Source organism: Salmo trutta, chromosome 14 (assembly GCF_901001165.1).
Source record: "Salmo trutta chromosome 14, fSalTru1.1, whole genome shotgun sequence".
Taxonomy (NCBI): Eukaryota; Metazoa; Chordata; class Actinopteri; order Salmoniformes; family Salmonidae; genus Salmo; species Salmo trutta.
In genome coordinates, this window is record NC_042970.1 from 24,728,926 (window position 1) to 24,747,108 (window position 18,183).

General features: G+C 44.9%; 1 protein-coding gene across 7 annotated transcripts in view; it reads left to right on the forward strand.

Annotated features, from left to right (window-relative positions):
• Window positions 1-18,183, forward strand: part of cadpsa (Ca2+-dependent activator protein for secretion a) — a 162,760-nt gene that overhangs the window by 107,304 nt on the left and 37,273 nt on the right. For 4 of the 7 annotated variants that reach the window (XM_029774986.1, XM_029774992.1, XM_029774989.1 and 1 more), the window contains 5 exons: window positions 12-199; window positions 3,272-3,373; window positions 5,177-5,240; window positions 13,516-13,639; window positions 16,043-16,111. In XM_029774986.1, the coding sequence (XP_029630846.1) occupies window positions 12-199; window positions 3,272-3,373; window positions 5,177-5,240; window positions 13,516-13,639; window positions 16,043-16,111 (547 nt within the window). Of the gene's footprint in view, window positions 1-11; window positions 200-3,271; window positions 3,374-5,176; window positions 5,241-13,515; window positions 13,640-16,042; window positions 16,112-17,077; window positions 17,117-18,183 lie in introns of all 7 variants that reach the window. The other 3 variants (XM_029774990.1, XM_029774991.1, XM_029774988.1) reach the window with 2 other exon arrangements.

Genomic DNA, 18,183 nt, shown 5'->3' on the forward strand with positions numbered 1-18,183 from the left:
CAATTTTGCAGGGCTGGCTCAGTCCAGGCCAGGTGTTTGTCATGGATGAGTACTGTGCTCGTAATGGTGTGCGGGGGTGTCACAGACACCTGTGTTACCTGGGCGACCTGCTGGAGCGGGCGGAGAACGGGGCTATGATTGACCCCACCCTGCTACACTACAGCTTTGCTTTCTGTGCCTCACACGTCCACGGCAACAGGTACAGAAAACTGACATACAGCTCTCCTTCTATGCTATCCCCCCTCCTTTCTGTCTCTCTCTCTCTCTGTCTCTCTCTCTGTCTTTTGTGTGTGTCATAAATGTTATGCGTGCTATGCGTATGAAAGCAAACCAAGAATCCCTGTTCAGAGAAGCCACTCTACCACCAACCTTCTATAAAGAATCAATTTCATTCAGAGAAGACTCGAACCCAGTGTGTATTCCACCCAACATCCTATGTTTGTTGCATCAGTCAAAGCTTACTTTCTCTAATATTCTTTTTTCAATCACTTTTTTTCAGTCACTTATGATTTTAAGTCTCTCATGTTCAGTTCGGATTTGTGTATATTATTTAATTGTACTTCTTTCTTAGTTGTCTGTTCTTCTGTTGTCAATGAATTGTTTCTCATTGTCTATTTTTGTTTTCCATTACTTTTCTCTTCTCTGTTTTTCCTTGCTTGCTCTCATAACATCACCCCTGCCTCTCCCTCATGTAACCTGTAGTCAGAGACTGTCTAAGTTGCTAAACTGGCCCGTAACCGAGGCAGAGCTTCAAAGCTACCTTTACCCCCCCACCCCAGAGACCTCCACCCCCTCCAAGAGGGAACTCAAAATCATGGAGTTTAGGGGAAAAAAGTACTCCAAGTCCCAGGCTGCCTCTTGGCCCAGAAGGTAAGTGTCTGTGGTGCTTCTCCCGCTTTCACATGCTATTGGAGTTATCGGAAATTCCTAGTTCCGTCTAGAAAGTTTACTTGAATGACCCGCCAAGTCGAAATTACAAGTGCGAACTCTGATTAAATGTTGTAAGCCGAGTTGTGACGTTTCACCACTGACTTTGACGTTTTCAACCAAAAGATGACAACAAATCCAGTTTTGAATGAAACAAAGTTGTTTTCCTGACATCACAACTAGAAAATAGGAAGTTCTGACGAACATGTGAATGTGTATTCCTCCTCACTTAAAGATCCAGTGACTCCCATTCAACCTTTGTGACATGAGTGTTTGTTTTTAACAAGATTAAATACTGTAGTTGAAATATTGAAATAATTCATGTGTATTGCAAGTGTTTTTTAAGTAATTAAATGTCTGTGTTTGCATGTGTCCTTGCATACATATGTAAGTTTGTATGTACGTATGTGTTTGTGTACATCTGCCCAGACTTTTGTATGTCGTAATCATGGCTAGATCTCTAGTCAACATAAACAAGCGAGTGTCACTACAGTGTTGAGGGGCGAAGGTCATGGGCAGCTGTCTGTCAGTCTGCCCCAATCTGACACTCCTCCTACCCAATCTACCCCTCCCTCCACCCCTCCCCCCATCCTGTAACAGACAGTGATCGAGCTGAGGTGGGCTGTCTGTTTGAGTCCTGTTATGATCAAGCTAGACAGGGAGACGGGAGTAGCTCCAAGACAGGAGGATGGGAGTGGGGGTGGAGAGCGAGTGAGGAAAATGAGAGGAAAAGAGAGAAAGGTTCAGGAATAGAGGGAGAGGGAAAGAAGGATGGAGAGAGAGAGAGAAAATAAGGGAGGGAGGGGGTGTAGTGTACTGTAGTGGGAGCTCTCCAGCCGGCCTGCCTGAAGGTCAGGGATGACAGGATGACAGGTCATCATGGGTGACGGGCGAGTGTCTCCTGCCACTGTCCGAGCCCAGGCCACAGCCAGCCCGCCTCCAGTCCCCATGACCATGACAGCCCTGTGCTGCCCGCGAGAGAAACCTCTCTCTGGCCAAGACCCCCTTCACTACCCTGACCCCCCTTACTCCCTTCACCCACCCACAACCTAATAGCCTTATAGCCACAGGGCATGAACTGAATATTATAGGGAGTAAAGTAGCCTGGGAGTAAATTAAGAGTAAATAGTATTTTTAAGGGTTGGAGTTGATTTAATTCCACCTCCAGTTAGTTTAGGTAATGCTTTGGAAATGTGGTGTTTGAATGTTAAAAATACCAGTTAAATATGGCCTTTATCTTTTTAAATTGGATGTACGAGTCAATTTGTGATTTGGCTGTAATTCAGCTCCAGTCACGTACTTTTGAAATAAGCAGAGACCTCTAATGTGGTGTTCCTCTGATATTATTCGTTTCTCTGATCGCTCTGTGACAAATGACGACTCATTTCCATGTAGTCATGACAATAGAGGTTATGAAAACATTATGAAAGCCGTGTAGGAGAACAAAATAAGGCTAGGCATAATTAGTGTGAAATTATCAAATTTGTTTTTTGAGTTTTCACATCACATACCATGTTATTAAAGGCTTGGGCTTTTTATTGCTTATGACATGCCTCAGATGAAAACACACACAAAAACACACACTGACAATCATAGCCTGAAACGCACACACACAGAGGGAGCATGGGTGAGGGGCCTATCTCCTTATAGTTAGTGACACGGCTGAGGATGGGGGAACGTGAGCACAGGGGAACGTGAGTGCATGTGACAGAGGAGGCACTGGTCGCCGTGACAGCGACCAGTGCTTGAGGAGCAGGAGACGTGACATGCTTGTTGTCACCGGGCCCAGGATGTCATCTCAGTGAAGGACAGTGAGAAAGGAGGAGGGAGGTGGGGATGGATACTCCTCCTGTCAGACACGATGGGGGCCACAGCTTGGCATGGGGGTGTGTGGGGGGCAGGGGGATGCCTTGTAACCCCCCTTGTAACCATCCTCTCAGATATCAGTGGCCCCACTCTCCCAGATAGCTGGCTGGCTCTTACCTGTAGAATACACCACACATACACTGGATTTGTACTGTAGGCTCTGCTATGGATATATAACTACATACTACATGTGTATTACTGTATGTTAGCTGAAATTCTCAGTTAGACCTCCAGTGACCGTGTGACCCCTGTGATTACTGTCTCAGTGGTGGCAATACTGTCTATTCTGATTTGGGATACTTTGATAATTCTAAAATAACATTTAGCCCAAAAAATTGTCCAAAGGGATCTTCCAATTAATACATAATGTATATACATTGTACAATATGTGGACGATGTGGGAATGAAACCCACAACCTTGGTGTTTCCTGCACTATGCTCCAACCATAGAAACTCTATGGTACTGTATGCCCCTCAGGCCTGACGGGATAGGGACGGTGACTGTGGAGGAGAAGGAGCGCTTTGAGGATATCAAGGAGAGGCTGCGTGTTCTGCTGGAGAACCAGATCACACACTTCAGGTGTGTACTGTACTCACTGCCAAGTCTGTAACTGACCCTGGCACAGACATGCCTATGGGACTCATCAGATCACAGATTATAGATTATGACATATGCCAATCACTGTGCTCTGCTATATGTTACTTACATTCTGATCTCAAGAACAAGCTAGTCATTTATAAATTGTAGAAATCCTTGAGGATAAAGAATGGTCTTATGATGAAGGAATACAGTGCATTCAGAAAGTATTCAGACTCCTTCACTATGTACAGCCTTATTCTAAAATGGATTCAATTAAAAAAATTCCTCGTCAATCTAAACACAATAATGACAAAGCGAAAGCAGGTTATTTAAATTTTTGCATATAAGTATTTACATAAGTATTCAGACCCTTTTCTATGAGACTCGAAATTGCGCTCAGGTGCATCCTGTATCCATTGATTTACATTTACATTTTAGCAGACGCTCTTATCCAGAGCCACTTACAGTAGTGAATGCATACATTTCATACATTTTTTTTTTTTTTTTTTCCTGTGCTGGCCCCATGTGGGAATTGAACCCACAACCCTGGTGTTGCAAACACCATGCTCTACCAACTGAGCTACAGGGAAGGCTGATCATCCTTGATGTTTCTACAACTTGATTGGAGTCCACCTGTGGTAAATTCAATTGATTGGACATGATTTGTAAAGGTCAACACCTGTCTATATAAGGTCCCACAGTTGACAGTGCATTAGGTCGACCAAGCCATTAGGTCGAAGGAATTGTCCGTACCAAAACATTTCTGCAGCATTGAAGGTCCCCAAAAACACAGTGGCCTCCATCATTCTTAAATGGAATAAGTTTGGAACCACCAAGACTCTTCCTAGAGCTGGCCGACTGGCCAAACTGAGCAATCAGGGGAGAAAGGCATTGGTCAGGGAGGTGACCAAGAACCCGATGGTCACTCTGACAGAGCTCCAGAGTTCCTCTGTGGAGATGGGAGAACCTTCCAGAAGGACAACCATCTCTGCAGCACTCCACCAATTTGGCCTTTATGGTAGAGTGGCCAGACAGAAGCCACTCCTCAGTAAAAGGCACATGACAGCCCGCTTGGAGTTTGCCAAAAGGCACCCAAAGGACTCTCAGACCATGAGAAATAAGATTATCTGGTCTAATGAAACCGAGATTGAACTCTTTGGCCTGAATGCCAAGCATCACGTCTGGAGGAAACCAGGGACCGCTCATCACCTGGCCAATACCATCCCTACAGTGAAACATGGTGGAGGCAGCATCATGCTGTGGGTATGTTTTTCAGCGGTAGGGACTAGGAGACTAGTCAGGATCAAGGGAAAGATGAATGGCGCAAAGTACAGAGAGATCCTTGATGAAAACCTGCTCCAGAGTGCTCACGACCTTAAACTGGGGGCGAAGGTTCACCTTTCAACAGGACAATGACCGTAAGCACACAGCCAAGACAACGGAAGGCTGGCTTCGGAACAAGTCTCTGAATGTCCTTGAGTGGCCCAGCCAGAGCCCGGACTTGTAGCGTCATACCCAAGTAGACTTGAGGCTGTAATCGCTGCCAAAGGTGCTTCAACAAAGTACTGAGTAAAGTTTTTTACATTTTTTTGAATAAATGTACACACATTTTTTTAAACAGGTTTCTGCGTTATTGTTATGGGGTATTGTGTGTAGACTGAGGGGAAAAAAACGATTTAATCAATTTTAGAATAGGGCTGTAACGTAACAAAATGTGGAAAAAGTGAAGGGGTCTGAATACTTTCCAAATGCACTGTACCTTCATAGAAACTGTACATAAATAAAACTGGATTTCTTTCACAGGTACTGTTTTCCATTTGGTCGACCGGAGGGGGCCCTGAAAGCCACTTTGTCCCTGCTTGAGAGGGTATGTTATTATGCATCCTTTTTTAGCCTTACCTTATGTTCTATTAACCATGGACACAAACCTTCCTTTAAGCTATGGGACAAAAAAAACGGAATAATGTTTTAAATGTTCCATCCAAATTGACCAGATTGTATGGATAGTTGTCTATTTGATTTCTATATTATGTTGTTTATAATATAGGCTACTTGGTAAAACAGATGTTTGTCTCCTGTTCTCTAGAAGTGAAGGGTCAACAATCGCACTCCCATCTTTTTCCCGTTTGTGGTACATACTGTAGGGCTGGTTCTAGTCTTTTGTGGGGCCATAAGTGAGATTTGGTTGAGCCCAGCTAGGCCGTTTTGGTAATGAATATAGACTACAAGATAGATAGGACAATTCACCTATTACAAACAGCCTATGTGGATGCAGCTGGACACACAGCTGTCTTACATTTACATTTACATTTAAGTCATTTAGCAGACGCTCTTATCCAGAGCGACTTACAAATTGGTGCATTCACCTATAATATCCAGTAGAACAACCACTTTACAATAGTGCATCTAAATCTTTTAAAGGGGGGGGGGGTTAGAAGGATTACTTTATCCTATCCCAGGTATTCCTTAAAGAGGTGGGGTTTCAGGTGTCTCCGGAAGGTGGTGATTGACTCCGCTGTCCTGGCATCGTGAGGGAGCTTGTTCCACCATTGGGGTGCCAGAGCAGCGAACAGTTTTGACTGGGCTGAGCGGGAACTGTGCTTCCTCAGAGGTAGGGAGGCGAGCAGGCCAGAGGTGGATGAACGCAGTGCCCTTGTTTGGGTGTAGGGCCTGATCAGAGCCTGAAGGTACGGAGGTGCCGTTCCCCTCACAGCTCCGTAGGCAAGCACCATGGTCTTGTAGCGGATGCGAGCTTCAACTGGAAGCCAGTGGAGAGAGCGGAGGAGCGGGGTGACGTGAGAGAACTTGGGAAGGTTGAACACCAGACGGGCTGCGGCGTTCTGGATGAGTTGTAGGGGTTTGATGGCACAGGCAGGGAGCCCAGCCAACAGCGAGTTGCAGTAATCCAGACGGGAGATGACAAGTGCCTGGATTAGGACCTGCGCCGCTTCCTGTGTGAGGCAGGGTCGTACTCTGCGAATGTTGTAGAGCATGAACCTACAGGATCGGGTCACCGCCTTGATGTTAGTGGAGAACGACAGGGTGTTGTCCAGGATCACGCCAAGGTTCTTAGCACTCTGGGAGGAGGACACAAGGGAGTTGTCAACCGTGATGGCGAGATCATGGAACGGGCAGTCCTTCCCCGGGAGGAAGAGCAGCTCCGTCTTGCCGAGGTTCAGCTTGAGGTGGTGATCCGTCATCCACACTGATATGTCTGCCAGACATGCAGAGATGCGATTCGCCACCTGGTTGTCAGAAGGGGGAAAGGAGAAGATTAATTGTGTGTCGTCTGCATAGCAATGATAGGAGAGACCGTGTGAGGATATGACAGAGCCAAGTGACTTGGTGTATAGCGAGAATAGGAGAGGGCCTAGAACAGAGCCCTGGGGGACACCAGTGGTGAGAGCGCGTGGTGAGGAGACAGATTCTCGCCACGCCACCTGGTAGGAGCGACCTGTCAGGTAGGACGCAATCCAAGCGTGGGCCGCGCCGGAGATGCCCAACTCGGAGAGGGTGGAGAGGAGGATCTGATGGTTCACAGTATCAAAGGCAGCAGATAGGTCTAGAAGGATGAGAGCAGAGGAGAGAGAGTTAGCTTTAGCAGTGCGGAGAGCCTCCGTGACACAGAGAAGAGCAGTCTCAGTTGAATGCCCAGTCTTGAAACCTGACTGATTAGGATCAAGAAGGTCGTTCTGAGAGAGATAGCAGGAGAGCTGGCCAAGGACGGCACGTTCAAGAGTTTTGGAGAGAAAAGAAAGAAGGGATACTGGTCTGTAGTTGTTGACATCGGAGGGATCGAGTGTAGGTTTTTTCAGAAGGGGTGCAACTCTCGCTCTCTTGAAGACGGAAGGGACGTAGCCAGCGGTCAAGGATGAGTTGATGAGCGAGGTGAGGTAGGGGAGAAGGTCTCCGGAAATGGTCTGGAGAAGAGAGGAGGGGATAGGGTCAAGTGGGCAGGTTGTTGGGCGGCCGGCCGTCACAAGACGCGAGATTTCATCTGGAGAGAGAGGGGAGAAAGAGGTCAAAGCACAGGGTAGGGCAGTGTGAGCAGGACCAGCGGTGTCGCTTGACTTAGCAAACGAGGATCGGATGTCGTCAACCTTCTTTTCAAAATGGTTGACGAAGTCATCCGCAGTGAGGGGGGAGGGGGAGGAGGATTCAGGAGGGAGGAGAAGGTAGCAAAAAGCTTCCTAGGGTTAGAGGCAGATGCTTGGAATTTAGAGTGGTAGAAAGTGGCTTTAGCAGCAGAGACAGAAGAGGAAAATGTAGAGAGGAGGGAGTGAAAGGATGCCAGGTCCGCAGGGAGGCGAGTTTTCCTCCATTTCCGCTCGGCTGCCCGGAGCCCTGTTCTGTGAGCTCGCAGTGAGTCGTCGAGCCACGGAGCAGGAGGGGAGGACCGAGCCGGCCTGGAGGATAGGGGACAGAGAAAATCAAAGGATGCAGAGAGGGAGGAGAGGAGGGTTGAGGAGGCAGAATCAGGAGATAGGTTGGAGAAGGTTTGAGCAGAGGGAAGAGATGATAGGATGGAAGAGGAGAGAGTAGCGGGAGAGAGAGAGCGAAGGTTGGGACGGCGCAATACCATCCGAGTAGGGGCAGAGTGAGAAGTTTTTGATGAGAGCGAGAGGGAATAGGATACAAGGTAGTGGTCGGAGACTTGGAGGGGAGTTGCAATGAGATTAGTGGAAGAACAGCATCTAGTAAAGATGAGGTCAAGCGTATTGCCTGCCTTGTGAGTAGGGGGGGAAGGTGAGAGGGTGAGGTCAAAAGAGGAGAGGAGTGGAAAGAAGGAGGCAGAGAGGAATGAGTCGAAGGTAGACGTGGGGAGGTTAAAGTCACCCAGAACTGTGAGAGGTGAGCCATCCTCAGGGAAGGAACTTATCAGGGCGTCAAGCTCATTGATGAACTCTCCAAGGGAACCTGGAGGGCGATAAATGATGAGGATGTTAAGCTTGAAAGGGCTGGTAACTGTGACAGCATGGAATTCAAATGAGAAGATAGACAGATGGGTCAGGGGAGAAAGAGAGAATGTCCACTTGGGAGAGATGAGGATTCCAGTGCCACCACCCCGCTGGCTCGATGCTCTAGGGGTATGCGAGAACACGTGGGCAGACGAGGAGAGAGCAGTAGGAGTAGCAGTGTTATCTGTGGTGATCCATGTTTCCGTCAGCGCCAGGAAGTCTAGGGACTGGAGGGTAGCATAGGCTGAGATGAACTCAGCCTTGTTGGCCGCAGACCGGCAGTTCCAGAGACTGCAGGAGACCTGGAACTCCACGTGGGTCGTGCGCGCTGGGACCACCAGGTTAGAGTGGCAGCGGCCACGCGGTGTGGAGCGTTTGTATGGCCTGTGCAGAGGGGAGAGAACAGGGATAGACAGACACATAGTTGACAAGCTACAGAAGAGGCTACGCTAATGCAAAGGAGATTGGAATGACAAGTGGACTACACGTCTCGAATGTTCAGAAAGTTAAGCTTACGTTGCAAAAAATCTTATTGACTAAAATGACGAAAATGATACAGTACTGCTGGCTGGTGGAGTAGGCTAGCTAGCAGTGGCTGCGTTGTTGACTTTGTTTGAACGTGTAGCTGGCTAGGTGTAGCTGGCTAGGTGACCTCGATAGTTTCAGTACTACACCTTGTCATGATACAAAAGCAACTTTGTAGCTAGCTAACATAACACTAATCAAGACGTTCCTTTGTAATGTATTTAGTTTCTACAGTGTTACTCGTCGGTAATAGTTGGCTGGGTTTGGAAAAATGGCGTCGCGGGGGACGGCAATAGCTGGCTAGCTAACCTTGGTAATTACTAAACTACACAATTATCAAGCTATGACAAAGACAACTATGTAGCTAGCTAGCCAACACTGCACTAGTCAAATCGTTCCGTTGTAAAGTATTAGTATCTACAGCGCTGCTAGTCGGTAACGGTTGGCTAGCTGTTGGCTAGCTAGCTAGCAGTGGGTTAATGATGACTAGGTGTGTTGACTACGTCTGGCATCGCGGCTGGCTAGTTACTAATAATTACTCTAAACTACACAATTATCTTAGATGCAAAGACAGCAAAGACAACTATGTAGCTGGCTCACTAACACTACACTAATCAAGTCGTTCCGTTGTAAAGTATTAGTGTCTACAGCGCTGCTAGTCGGTAACGGTTGGCTAGCTAGCTAGCAGTGGGTTAATGAAGACTAGGTGTGTTGACTAAGTCTGGCGTCGCGTCGCGGCTGGCTAGTTACTAATAATTACTCTAAACTACACAATTATCTTACCAAAATAATGCAAACTAAATGCTGAAAGTAGTGGCCTAGTTATTCAAACATGCAAACAAAAATACTGAATAGCAGTTTGGCTTAGAATACGGACACAACTGTGAATGCGAACGAATGGAACAGAACAAAACAGCGGTACCAAGTTGTAAGCCTGGTAAACAAAATATCAGATCGATAAAGACATGACACAATGTATATTCAGGCAAGTTACATTAACAGTAAACAAATGCAGTAAACAAAATATCAAATCGATGAAGACATGGCAATGTATATTTAGGCTAGTTTCATTAACAGTAAACAAAACGCAAATGGAGATCCAAATAACCAAAACATAGGTACAGCCTACTACAGTGAGATGCAGCCGTGCACAGCTGTCTTGCCAAATGTAGACCTTACAGTGAAAATCTTACTTACAACCCTTAAAACCTGTTATGGCTAGGGGTTCCGCTAGCGGAACGTTTCCACAACATCCGGTGAAATTGCAGAGCGCGAAATTACATTCACAAGTGCAATACACCAAATTAAAGCTTAACTTCTTGTTAATCTAGCCACCGTGTCAGATTTCAAAAAGGCTTTACGGCGAAAGCAAACCATGCGATTATCTGAGGACAGCACCCCATCAAACAAACACATGACAATCATATTTCAACCCACCAGGCGCGACACAAAACTCAGAAATAACGATATAATTCATGCCTTACCTTTGAAGAGTTTCTACTGTTGGCACTCCAATATGTCCCATAAACATCAGAAATGGTCCTTTTGTTCGATTAATTCCGTTGTTATATCTCCAAAATGTTAATTTATTTGGCGCGTTTGATTCAGAAAAACACCGGTGCCAACTCGCCCAGCATGACTACAAAATATCTAATAAGTTACCTGTAAACGTTGTCCAAACATTTCAAACAACTTTCCTAATCCATCCTTAGGTATCCTAAAACGTAAATAATCAATAAAATTTAAGACGGAAGGTACTGTGTTCAATACTGGATAAAAACAACGTGGAGCGCGTGTCCTGGAGCGCGCACCAAAACATTAGAGTGCACTAGGCTGCTCCCTCGTTCTGAATAGCCGTACTTCTTCATTTCTCTAAAGAAAAACATCAACCAATTTCTAAATACTGTTGACATCTAGTGGAAGCAAAAGTGCCACTGAAATCTAGGTTCCCATAGAAAATCAATTGAAAACACTGTGAACTCAACAACAACAAAAATCCTGGATGGTTTGTCCTCGGGGTTTCGCCTGCCAAATAAGTTCTGTTATACTCAGACATTATTTTAACAGTTTTAGAAACTTTAGAGTGTTTTCTATCCAAATCTAGGAATTATGTGCATATCCTATCTTCTGGGCCTGGGTAGCAGGCAGTTTACTTTGGGCACGCCTTTCATCCGGACGTGAAAATACTGCCCCCTATCCCAGACAGGTTTTAACCAACAATGCAGTTTTAAGAAAATTAAGTGTTAAGTAAAAAATAGATAAACAAAAATAACAATAACAAATAACTAAAGAAGCAGTAAAATAACAATAGCGAGGCTATATACAGGGGGTACCAGTACAGAGTCAATGTGCGGGGGCACCGGTTAGTCGAGGTAATATGTACATGTAGGCAGAGTTAAAGTGACTATGCATAGATAATAAACAGAAAGTAGCAGCAGTGTAAAATTGTGGGGGTGGGGCAATGCAAATAGTCTGGGTAGCCATTTGATTAGCTGTTCAGGAGTCATATGGCTTGGGGGTAGAGGCTGTTAAGTCTTTTCGACCTAGACTTGGCTCGCCGGTATCGCTTGCCATGAGAGAACAGTCTATGACTAGGGTGGCTGGAGTCTTTGACAATTTTTAGGGCCTTCCTCTGACACCGCCTGGTAGAGAGGTACTGGATGGCAGGAAGCTTGGCCCCAGTGATGTACTGGACAGTATGCACTACCCTCTGTAGTGCTTTGCGGTCGGAGGCTGAGCAGTTGCCATACCAGGCAGGGATGCAACCAGTCAGGATGCTCTCGATGGCGCAGCTGTAGAACTTTTTGAGGATCTGAGGACCCATTCCAAATCTTTTAAGTCTCCTCAGGGGGAATAGGCTTTGTTGTGCCCTCTTCACCACTGTCATGGTGTGCTTAGACCATGATAGTTTTTTGGTGATGTGGACAACAAGGAACTTGAAGCTCTCAACCTGCTCCACTACAGCCCCGTCGATGAGAATGGGGGCATGCCCGGTCCTCCTTTTCCTGTGTCCACATCCCCAATGAACTATCATGGTCCAAACACACCAAGACAGTTGTGAAGAGGCCACGACAACACCTTTTCCCCCTCAGGAGACTGAAAACATTTGGCATGGGTCCCCAGATCCTCAAAAGGTTCTACAGGTGCACCATCAAGAGCATCCTGACCAGTTGCATCACCGCCTGGTATGGCAACTGCTCGGCCTCTGACCGTAAGGCGCTACAGAGGGTAGTGCGTACGACCCAGTACATCACTGGAGCCAAGCTTTCTGACATCCAGGACATATATACTTGGCCCAAAATATTGTCAAAGACTCCAGTTACCTAAGTCATAGACTGTTCTCTCTGCTTCCGCACGGCAAGCGGTACTGGAGTGCGAAGTCTAGAAACAAAAGTATCCTGAACAGCTTCTGCCCCCAAGCCGTAAGACTGCTGAACAATTAATCAAATGGCCACCCGTCTATTTATATTGACCCCCCCCCCCCTGTTTTTACACTGCTGCTACTCGCTGTTTATTATCTATGCATCGTCACTTTACAAATTACCTCGACTAACCTGTACCCCTGACTCTGTACCAGTACCCCCTGTATATAGCCTCGTTATTGTAATTACATTTTATGGTGTTACTTTTTGATTTTATTTGATTTTTTCACTTTCTTAACTCTATTTCTTGAACTGCATTGTTGGTTAAGGGCTTCTAAGAAAGAATTTCACGGTAAGGTCTACACCTTTTGTATTCGGCTCATGTGACAAATAAAATTTGATTTGATTCTACAATCCTAACTCTGAACAGTAAGTTGAGACCATGACTGTTCCAAAATGTTTTATGTTGCACTTTTACAGCATGTTTTCTGCCGTTCTATACATTTTGCCATGGGGCGGAGAGAAAATGTTGCAATTGTATAACATGTTTCATGCAATTCTATTCATTTTGCATGACTTAAGCCATGTTAATGATATCTGAGTGAGAGTGGCTAACAAAATCCCCCCAAAATTGGGTTGGTGGCCCCCTAGCGGCCTGGGGCCCTAAGCAATCGGCAGTGGTGTAAAGTACATAAGTAATCATGCTGAGGAGTTTTTTGGGGTATCTGAAGTTTACTTTACTATTTATATTTTTGACAACTTTTACTCCACAACATTCCTAAAGAAAATATGTACTTTTTACATTTAGAATGCTCACGCAGGACAGAATTATGGCACCTATCAATATAACACTTTCTCATCCCTACTGCCTCTGATCTGGAGGACTCACGAAACACAAATATTATGTTTGTTAATGATGTCTGAGTGTTGGAGTACGCCCCTGACTGTCCATAATTAAAAGTATGAAAATCATGCCGTCTGGTTTGCTTAATATAAGGAATTTGATGTATAGCATTACTTTTACTTTGTACTTTTACCCAAGTATGACAATTGAGTACTTGTTCTACCACTGTACTTAAGTACATTTAAAACCACATACTTTTAGACTTTTACTCAAGTAGTATTTTACTGCGTAACTTTCCCTTTTTTCATTTTCTGTTAAGGTATCTTTACTTTTACTCAAGTATGACAATTGAGTATTTTTTCCACCACTGGCAATCGTTTATGCCTGGAGCTGGCCCTGGTGGTACAGCCCCAAAAATGTATTTTTTCTGCAATGTCTAATGTTCTGTCCCAGGTGCTGATGAAGGATATCGTCACCCCTGTGCCCCAGGAGGAGGTGAAGACAGTCATCCGTAAATGTCTGGAGCAGGCAGCCTTGATCAACTACCAGCGCCTCTCAGAATATGCCAAAGTAGAAGGTAGATGACCACTTACACACTGACACCCCTCCACACACACACACACACACACACAATGCAGCATCACACCGTACTATTTATGTTCTGTCAACATTTTTGTCTCCCTTCTAGCATTGTTACCACAATAGCGTTGATATCTATAGGGATTATCACACGTTGTTGTTGCACAGTGGCCTACAGTTCTTAGGGAAAAGACACAATCAGACAGCAGTTGTGAGATACTACAGACATCATGCCCTCTGGTGCTTTACCACATTGCCCCCTGCAGGTCAACTGTTCCACACAAACGACATGACCTCTTAAACATCAGGACTCAGTTTCCCGATAGCAATGGGACTTAGGCTTACAAGTATTTTAATGATGCATCGTTCCTACAACGGCTGAAGATGTAACCTGAGTTTCCCAAAAGACCTCGCATCGCTAAGTACAATGTTGGAGCATGTGTCGATACTGATAGGATCAAAAGAAAGGCAGCACTGTTCTCTGATCAGCTTTCTCCATTCAAATCTTACCTTATCATTATAATTATTACACAAAACTGACGACAGATCCGCTCCTAGCTGAGAGATATTGTCACATTATGGCTGCAAATATTGAGGCAGCTTATTCTAATGCTTACCTATAATAATGCACTAAATTACAGATTCATTTGTCACATCATTGCACACATGTTACACAAATATTGAGGCAAAAATTAGACAGTGTAGCCTACAAATTGAACTCAACTGACAGAATATGAAATTGATTTCAATATGATTTAAATATTGTATATAGGCCTATATACAATATAGGCTACCAACAGGCCTACTGTATTTTTTAATGCAGTCATCTCGGTTTTAATTTGAAGCATCCTTTTTATCATTTGCTTGTCCAATTGCGAAGGCAACGGCAACTGTGTATTTGTAGTCAACTTCGTTCCAAAGTTATCTGTGGTCACAGAAAGACCGATAAACAGCTTGATTTTTTTTTTGTTTAGCCGATATCTTCTGTGTATAAAGTGAGATGGAAGGGTATCTGACGACAGTTTGGGTTTCCAAAAAAGATAAAGATCACCTTTAGCACTGGCACTAGAAATTGGAAGGCAATGGACAAAATATAATTTTTGTGTTTTGGGAGAACTCTCCATTTAGAACTGATCTCAGGGACATTTTAAGAGGAAAGTCAAACATTGAAAATTATATTGTATTGAAAATGCAGTAGATAACTTGAAGCAGAGATTTCATACATAATTTTCACAATGTGATAAGTAATATTGGCACCTTTGAATTAATATAACTGTTCTGTCCCCAGCTGCAGTAAACAGTAAAAAAAAAAATACTCAATCTTCCCCTAATGTGGCTGCTCTTACTTTTAGATGGGTTTTTAAAGTTTAAACTCTCTTTTCATTTACAGGTGTAATTTACATTGATATACAGTAGCTCCCTAAATAAACTTGCACAGTAGAGATGTGTATAGTAAGTAAAAATGCATTCAACTCCCCGTGAATCTGCCATCTTTATGCTGACTCCTGTGTGTCTCAGCTTCTCTCTGGGCCAGTCAACCCACCGTCCCTCTCCTCTTGCACACCGTTGCGGCTTCAAGGTGGGGTGATGCTCTGAAGCAACAATTCCTCCTTTCCTTGTTTCCTCTCCTTTGTTCTGAAATAACCATCTTCTGTTCATCTACCCCCCCCCCCCCGCTTTCCCCCTCCTTGTCTATTGGCTTTGCTGCTTCACTCCAAGCCCCTTGTAGTGTGAACACAAGTCAGGAAGGCCAATACACAAGGCATGCTGGGATTGCCCTCTGCAGCAACCCAGTATCTGTCTGTTGCATGTCCCCGGATTTCTTTACTAGGCATACAGAACTGGCTTACAAACTAAATTATGTGTTGGAATATATTTCTATGTGTGTGTGTAGCTTTGACTACACTCACCTATACTGTTTTACTGGAAATATCTAGTCTCAAATTCAGCTCTTCTCTATTCCGGTCAGTTTCTATAAAGAAATACCCGAGGGTGCTGAAGATACTGAAGGAGATAACCCTTAGTATCTTAGAGTGGAAATACTGCAGAAAAATCCTGTTTCTCATAAACATTTGCTTGTTTGTTGCCTTGATCGGGGAAAAACTCAAACTTGATAGAAATGTCTCCCACCTTAATACCATTTGGCATGACGAATGGTTAAACAAAAGTGTCTAAAGGCGACCGCCAGCCCACACGCCTTTTGTCCACCCACCCCTCTCCTCCACATTCGGCACTTCGGGCCATCCCAAACCTTCTCCCCAGCCGCCAAACCCCACCCTCCACCACCATCTCCACAGAGGAACCTGTGGGGACCCCTAACCCCCACATGCAGCTACCCTTAGAGCTCTGACCTCTCCTCCTCTGACCCCAGCCTCTTGCATGCCCCGATCCTCTCTTGTAGGGAAAAAGAGAGAAATGTATGAGCATCCTGTCTTCTGCTTGGCGTCTCAAGTGATGGATTTAACCATTCGTGAGTACCTTCTTCATCCTGCTCCACCCTCCTCCACCCGTTCCTCCTCCTCCCCTTTCCTCAACCATGTTTTTCTATTTTCAACATCTCTCCGTTCACACTTTCCAATCCCCTCTATTACCACCATTCCTTGCTGCCCTCTCTCTCACGTTCTCGCTCTTGCTTCTCTTAAGTCCTTTTCCCTTTGATCTGTTGCTTCTGTCTGTGAAAGCCACCCGTGAGAGATCCAGGCCCAGGGTCTGTTTCTGTCTGATAGGTCCTAGCAGGGCAAGCCAGGACCAAGACTCCAATGGTCTGTGACAATCATGAGAGATCTTATCTACTGCATTTTTCAGCTTTTTTTCTGTTCCCATGCCTGTCTGCGAATTGAATGCATTTTTACTTTGCTTCTGTGTAAACCCCCCTCAGTCCTGTTGAACCATGTCTCACTGGTACAGTACATGATATAGGTACACTATACAGCTACTGTACCATAGGGAACATTGTCATGACTTTCCCTGTTTGTATCATTTCACACTGGGGACCAGAGTGCTAAGACAACAGGAACAGGAAGTGGCAACCGTAAGGTAGACAGGATGTAATATGTCTACATTTAAGTCTCTGCATGTGTTCCAACTGAAGCATTAATAATGTATGTTGTCATATATTACTGTATGTCCTGGAGTGTTTTTGTGTGTGTGTGTGTGTGTGTGTGGGGGGGGGGGGTTGTTTGGACCACTGTCTGTATATGTTTTACTGTTTGAAGCTATATTTGCGTCTATGTCTGACTACTGGTTAACATCAGATCTGGAGAGGAGATCCCTTGGGTGAAGGGTGAAAGGTGTTGCTCAACCACTTGTTTTCCAGACTTCCACTCTATCCTGCTCTTATGCTTTCATTACTGACTATCCACTCCTCTCTCTTTCTCTCCCTCGCACCTTCCCTTTCTCTTCTTCTCTGCTCTCCCTCTCTCCTGCTCTCTCCTAGCGGAGAAAACTCAGAAAGATAAGAAGGATCAGGATCCAGGTGACACCATCCTATATATGAGCAAATCCTAACCCAGTTAGAGCCATAGCAACATAACATCTCACAGCCTTCCTGTGGCACGGCCTGGGAAGGTTACAGGAATGTTGTGACAGAGTTATGTCTCCACACCCCTGTCCTGTAGTTTGTACCTGCACTGCATTCCAGTGATGGAGATGCAGCCCTCCCCAGTGGGTGACTGTGGTAACCCTAACTGTCAAGTCCCCTCTCTAGCCCTCCTGTTAAGACCACTCATCTGTGGAGTAGCTCCACCAATGGGCCTCCTCTGAATTCTCTTAAAATGCTTCCTCTTTCCTGCAATGATGTTTCCTCTTTCCTAAAAAAAAAATAATGTCAAGGAGGGGAAGAAAAGAAGTGAGGGAGTGAGGAAAGGAGGAAAAGGGAAGATGGAGAGAATTAGCAAACAAATCAATTTTAAGACCATTCAGACCATCTCACTTGTGTGATTGAAACCTGCAGAGGTAGCACTGCTTTATTGCAGTCTTCAATACATATAAGATAGCAGGTATTATGTGTTTGAATTCATGTGTTTGAATTCATAAGTTGTGCAATGAAAGTATCACATCCTCTGCAGAAAGTGCATGAACACCTGCAATGTACTAAAATGCAATCGTTTTGAATAAAAACCTCATAGCAAAGTTTGGTTACAAAATATGACTGATGAAATGGTTTGGATATTCTGGCTGATATTTCCCATGTGACCATAATGTTATATCAATGGCAATTTTGATACATTGGAAATAAGTAAGTGAAGCAAGATGATGTCATAGATCATGATAGCACATAGTCATCGTCATTATTAATGTCACTTCCGACTGTTTCAGGTTCACAGTCTTGCTGGTGTCACCGTGTGAGATGTAATTGATCATTAAATGTCACTGATTAGACAGCACTCACACCTGGTTTCCCGGGTCTAAATCAGTCACTGACTAAAAAAGAAGCGGACATCTCTTATACTGTAGAATGTGGCAATACTGAGTTTCTGTTATAGAAGATCTAGATGTTTGGCCTTGCCCCTCACCTCACCTCACATCACTCCAGCACCCATG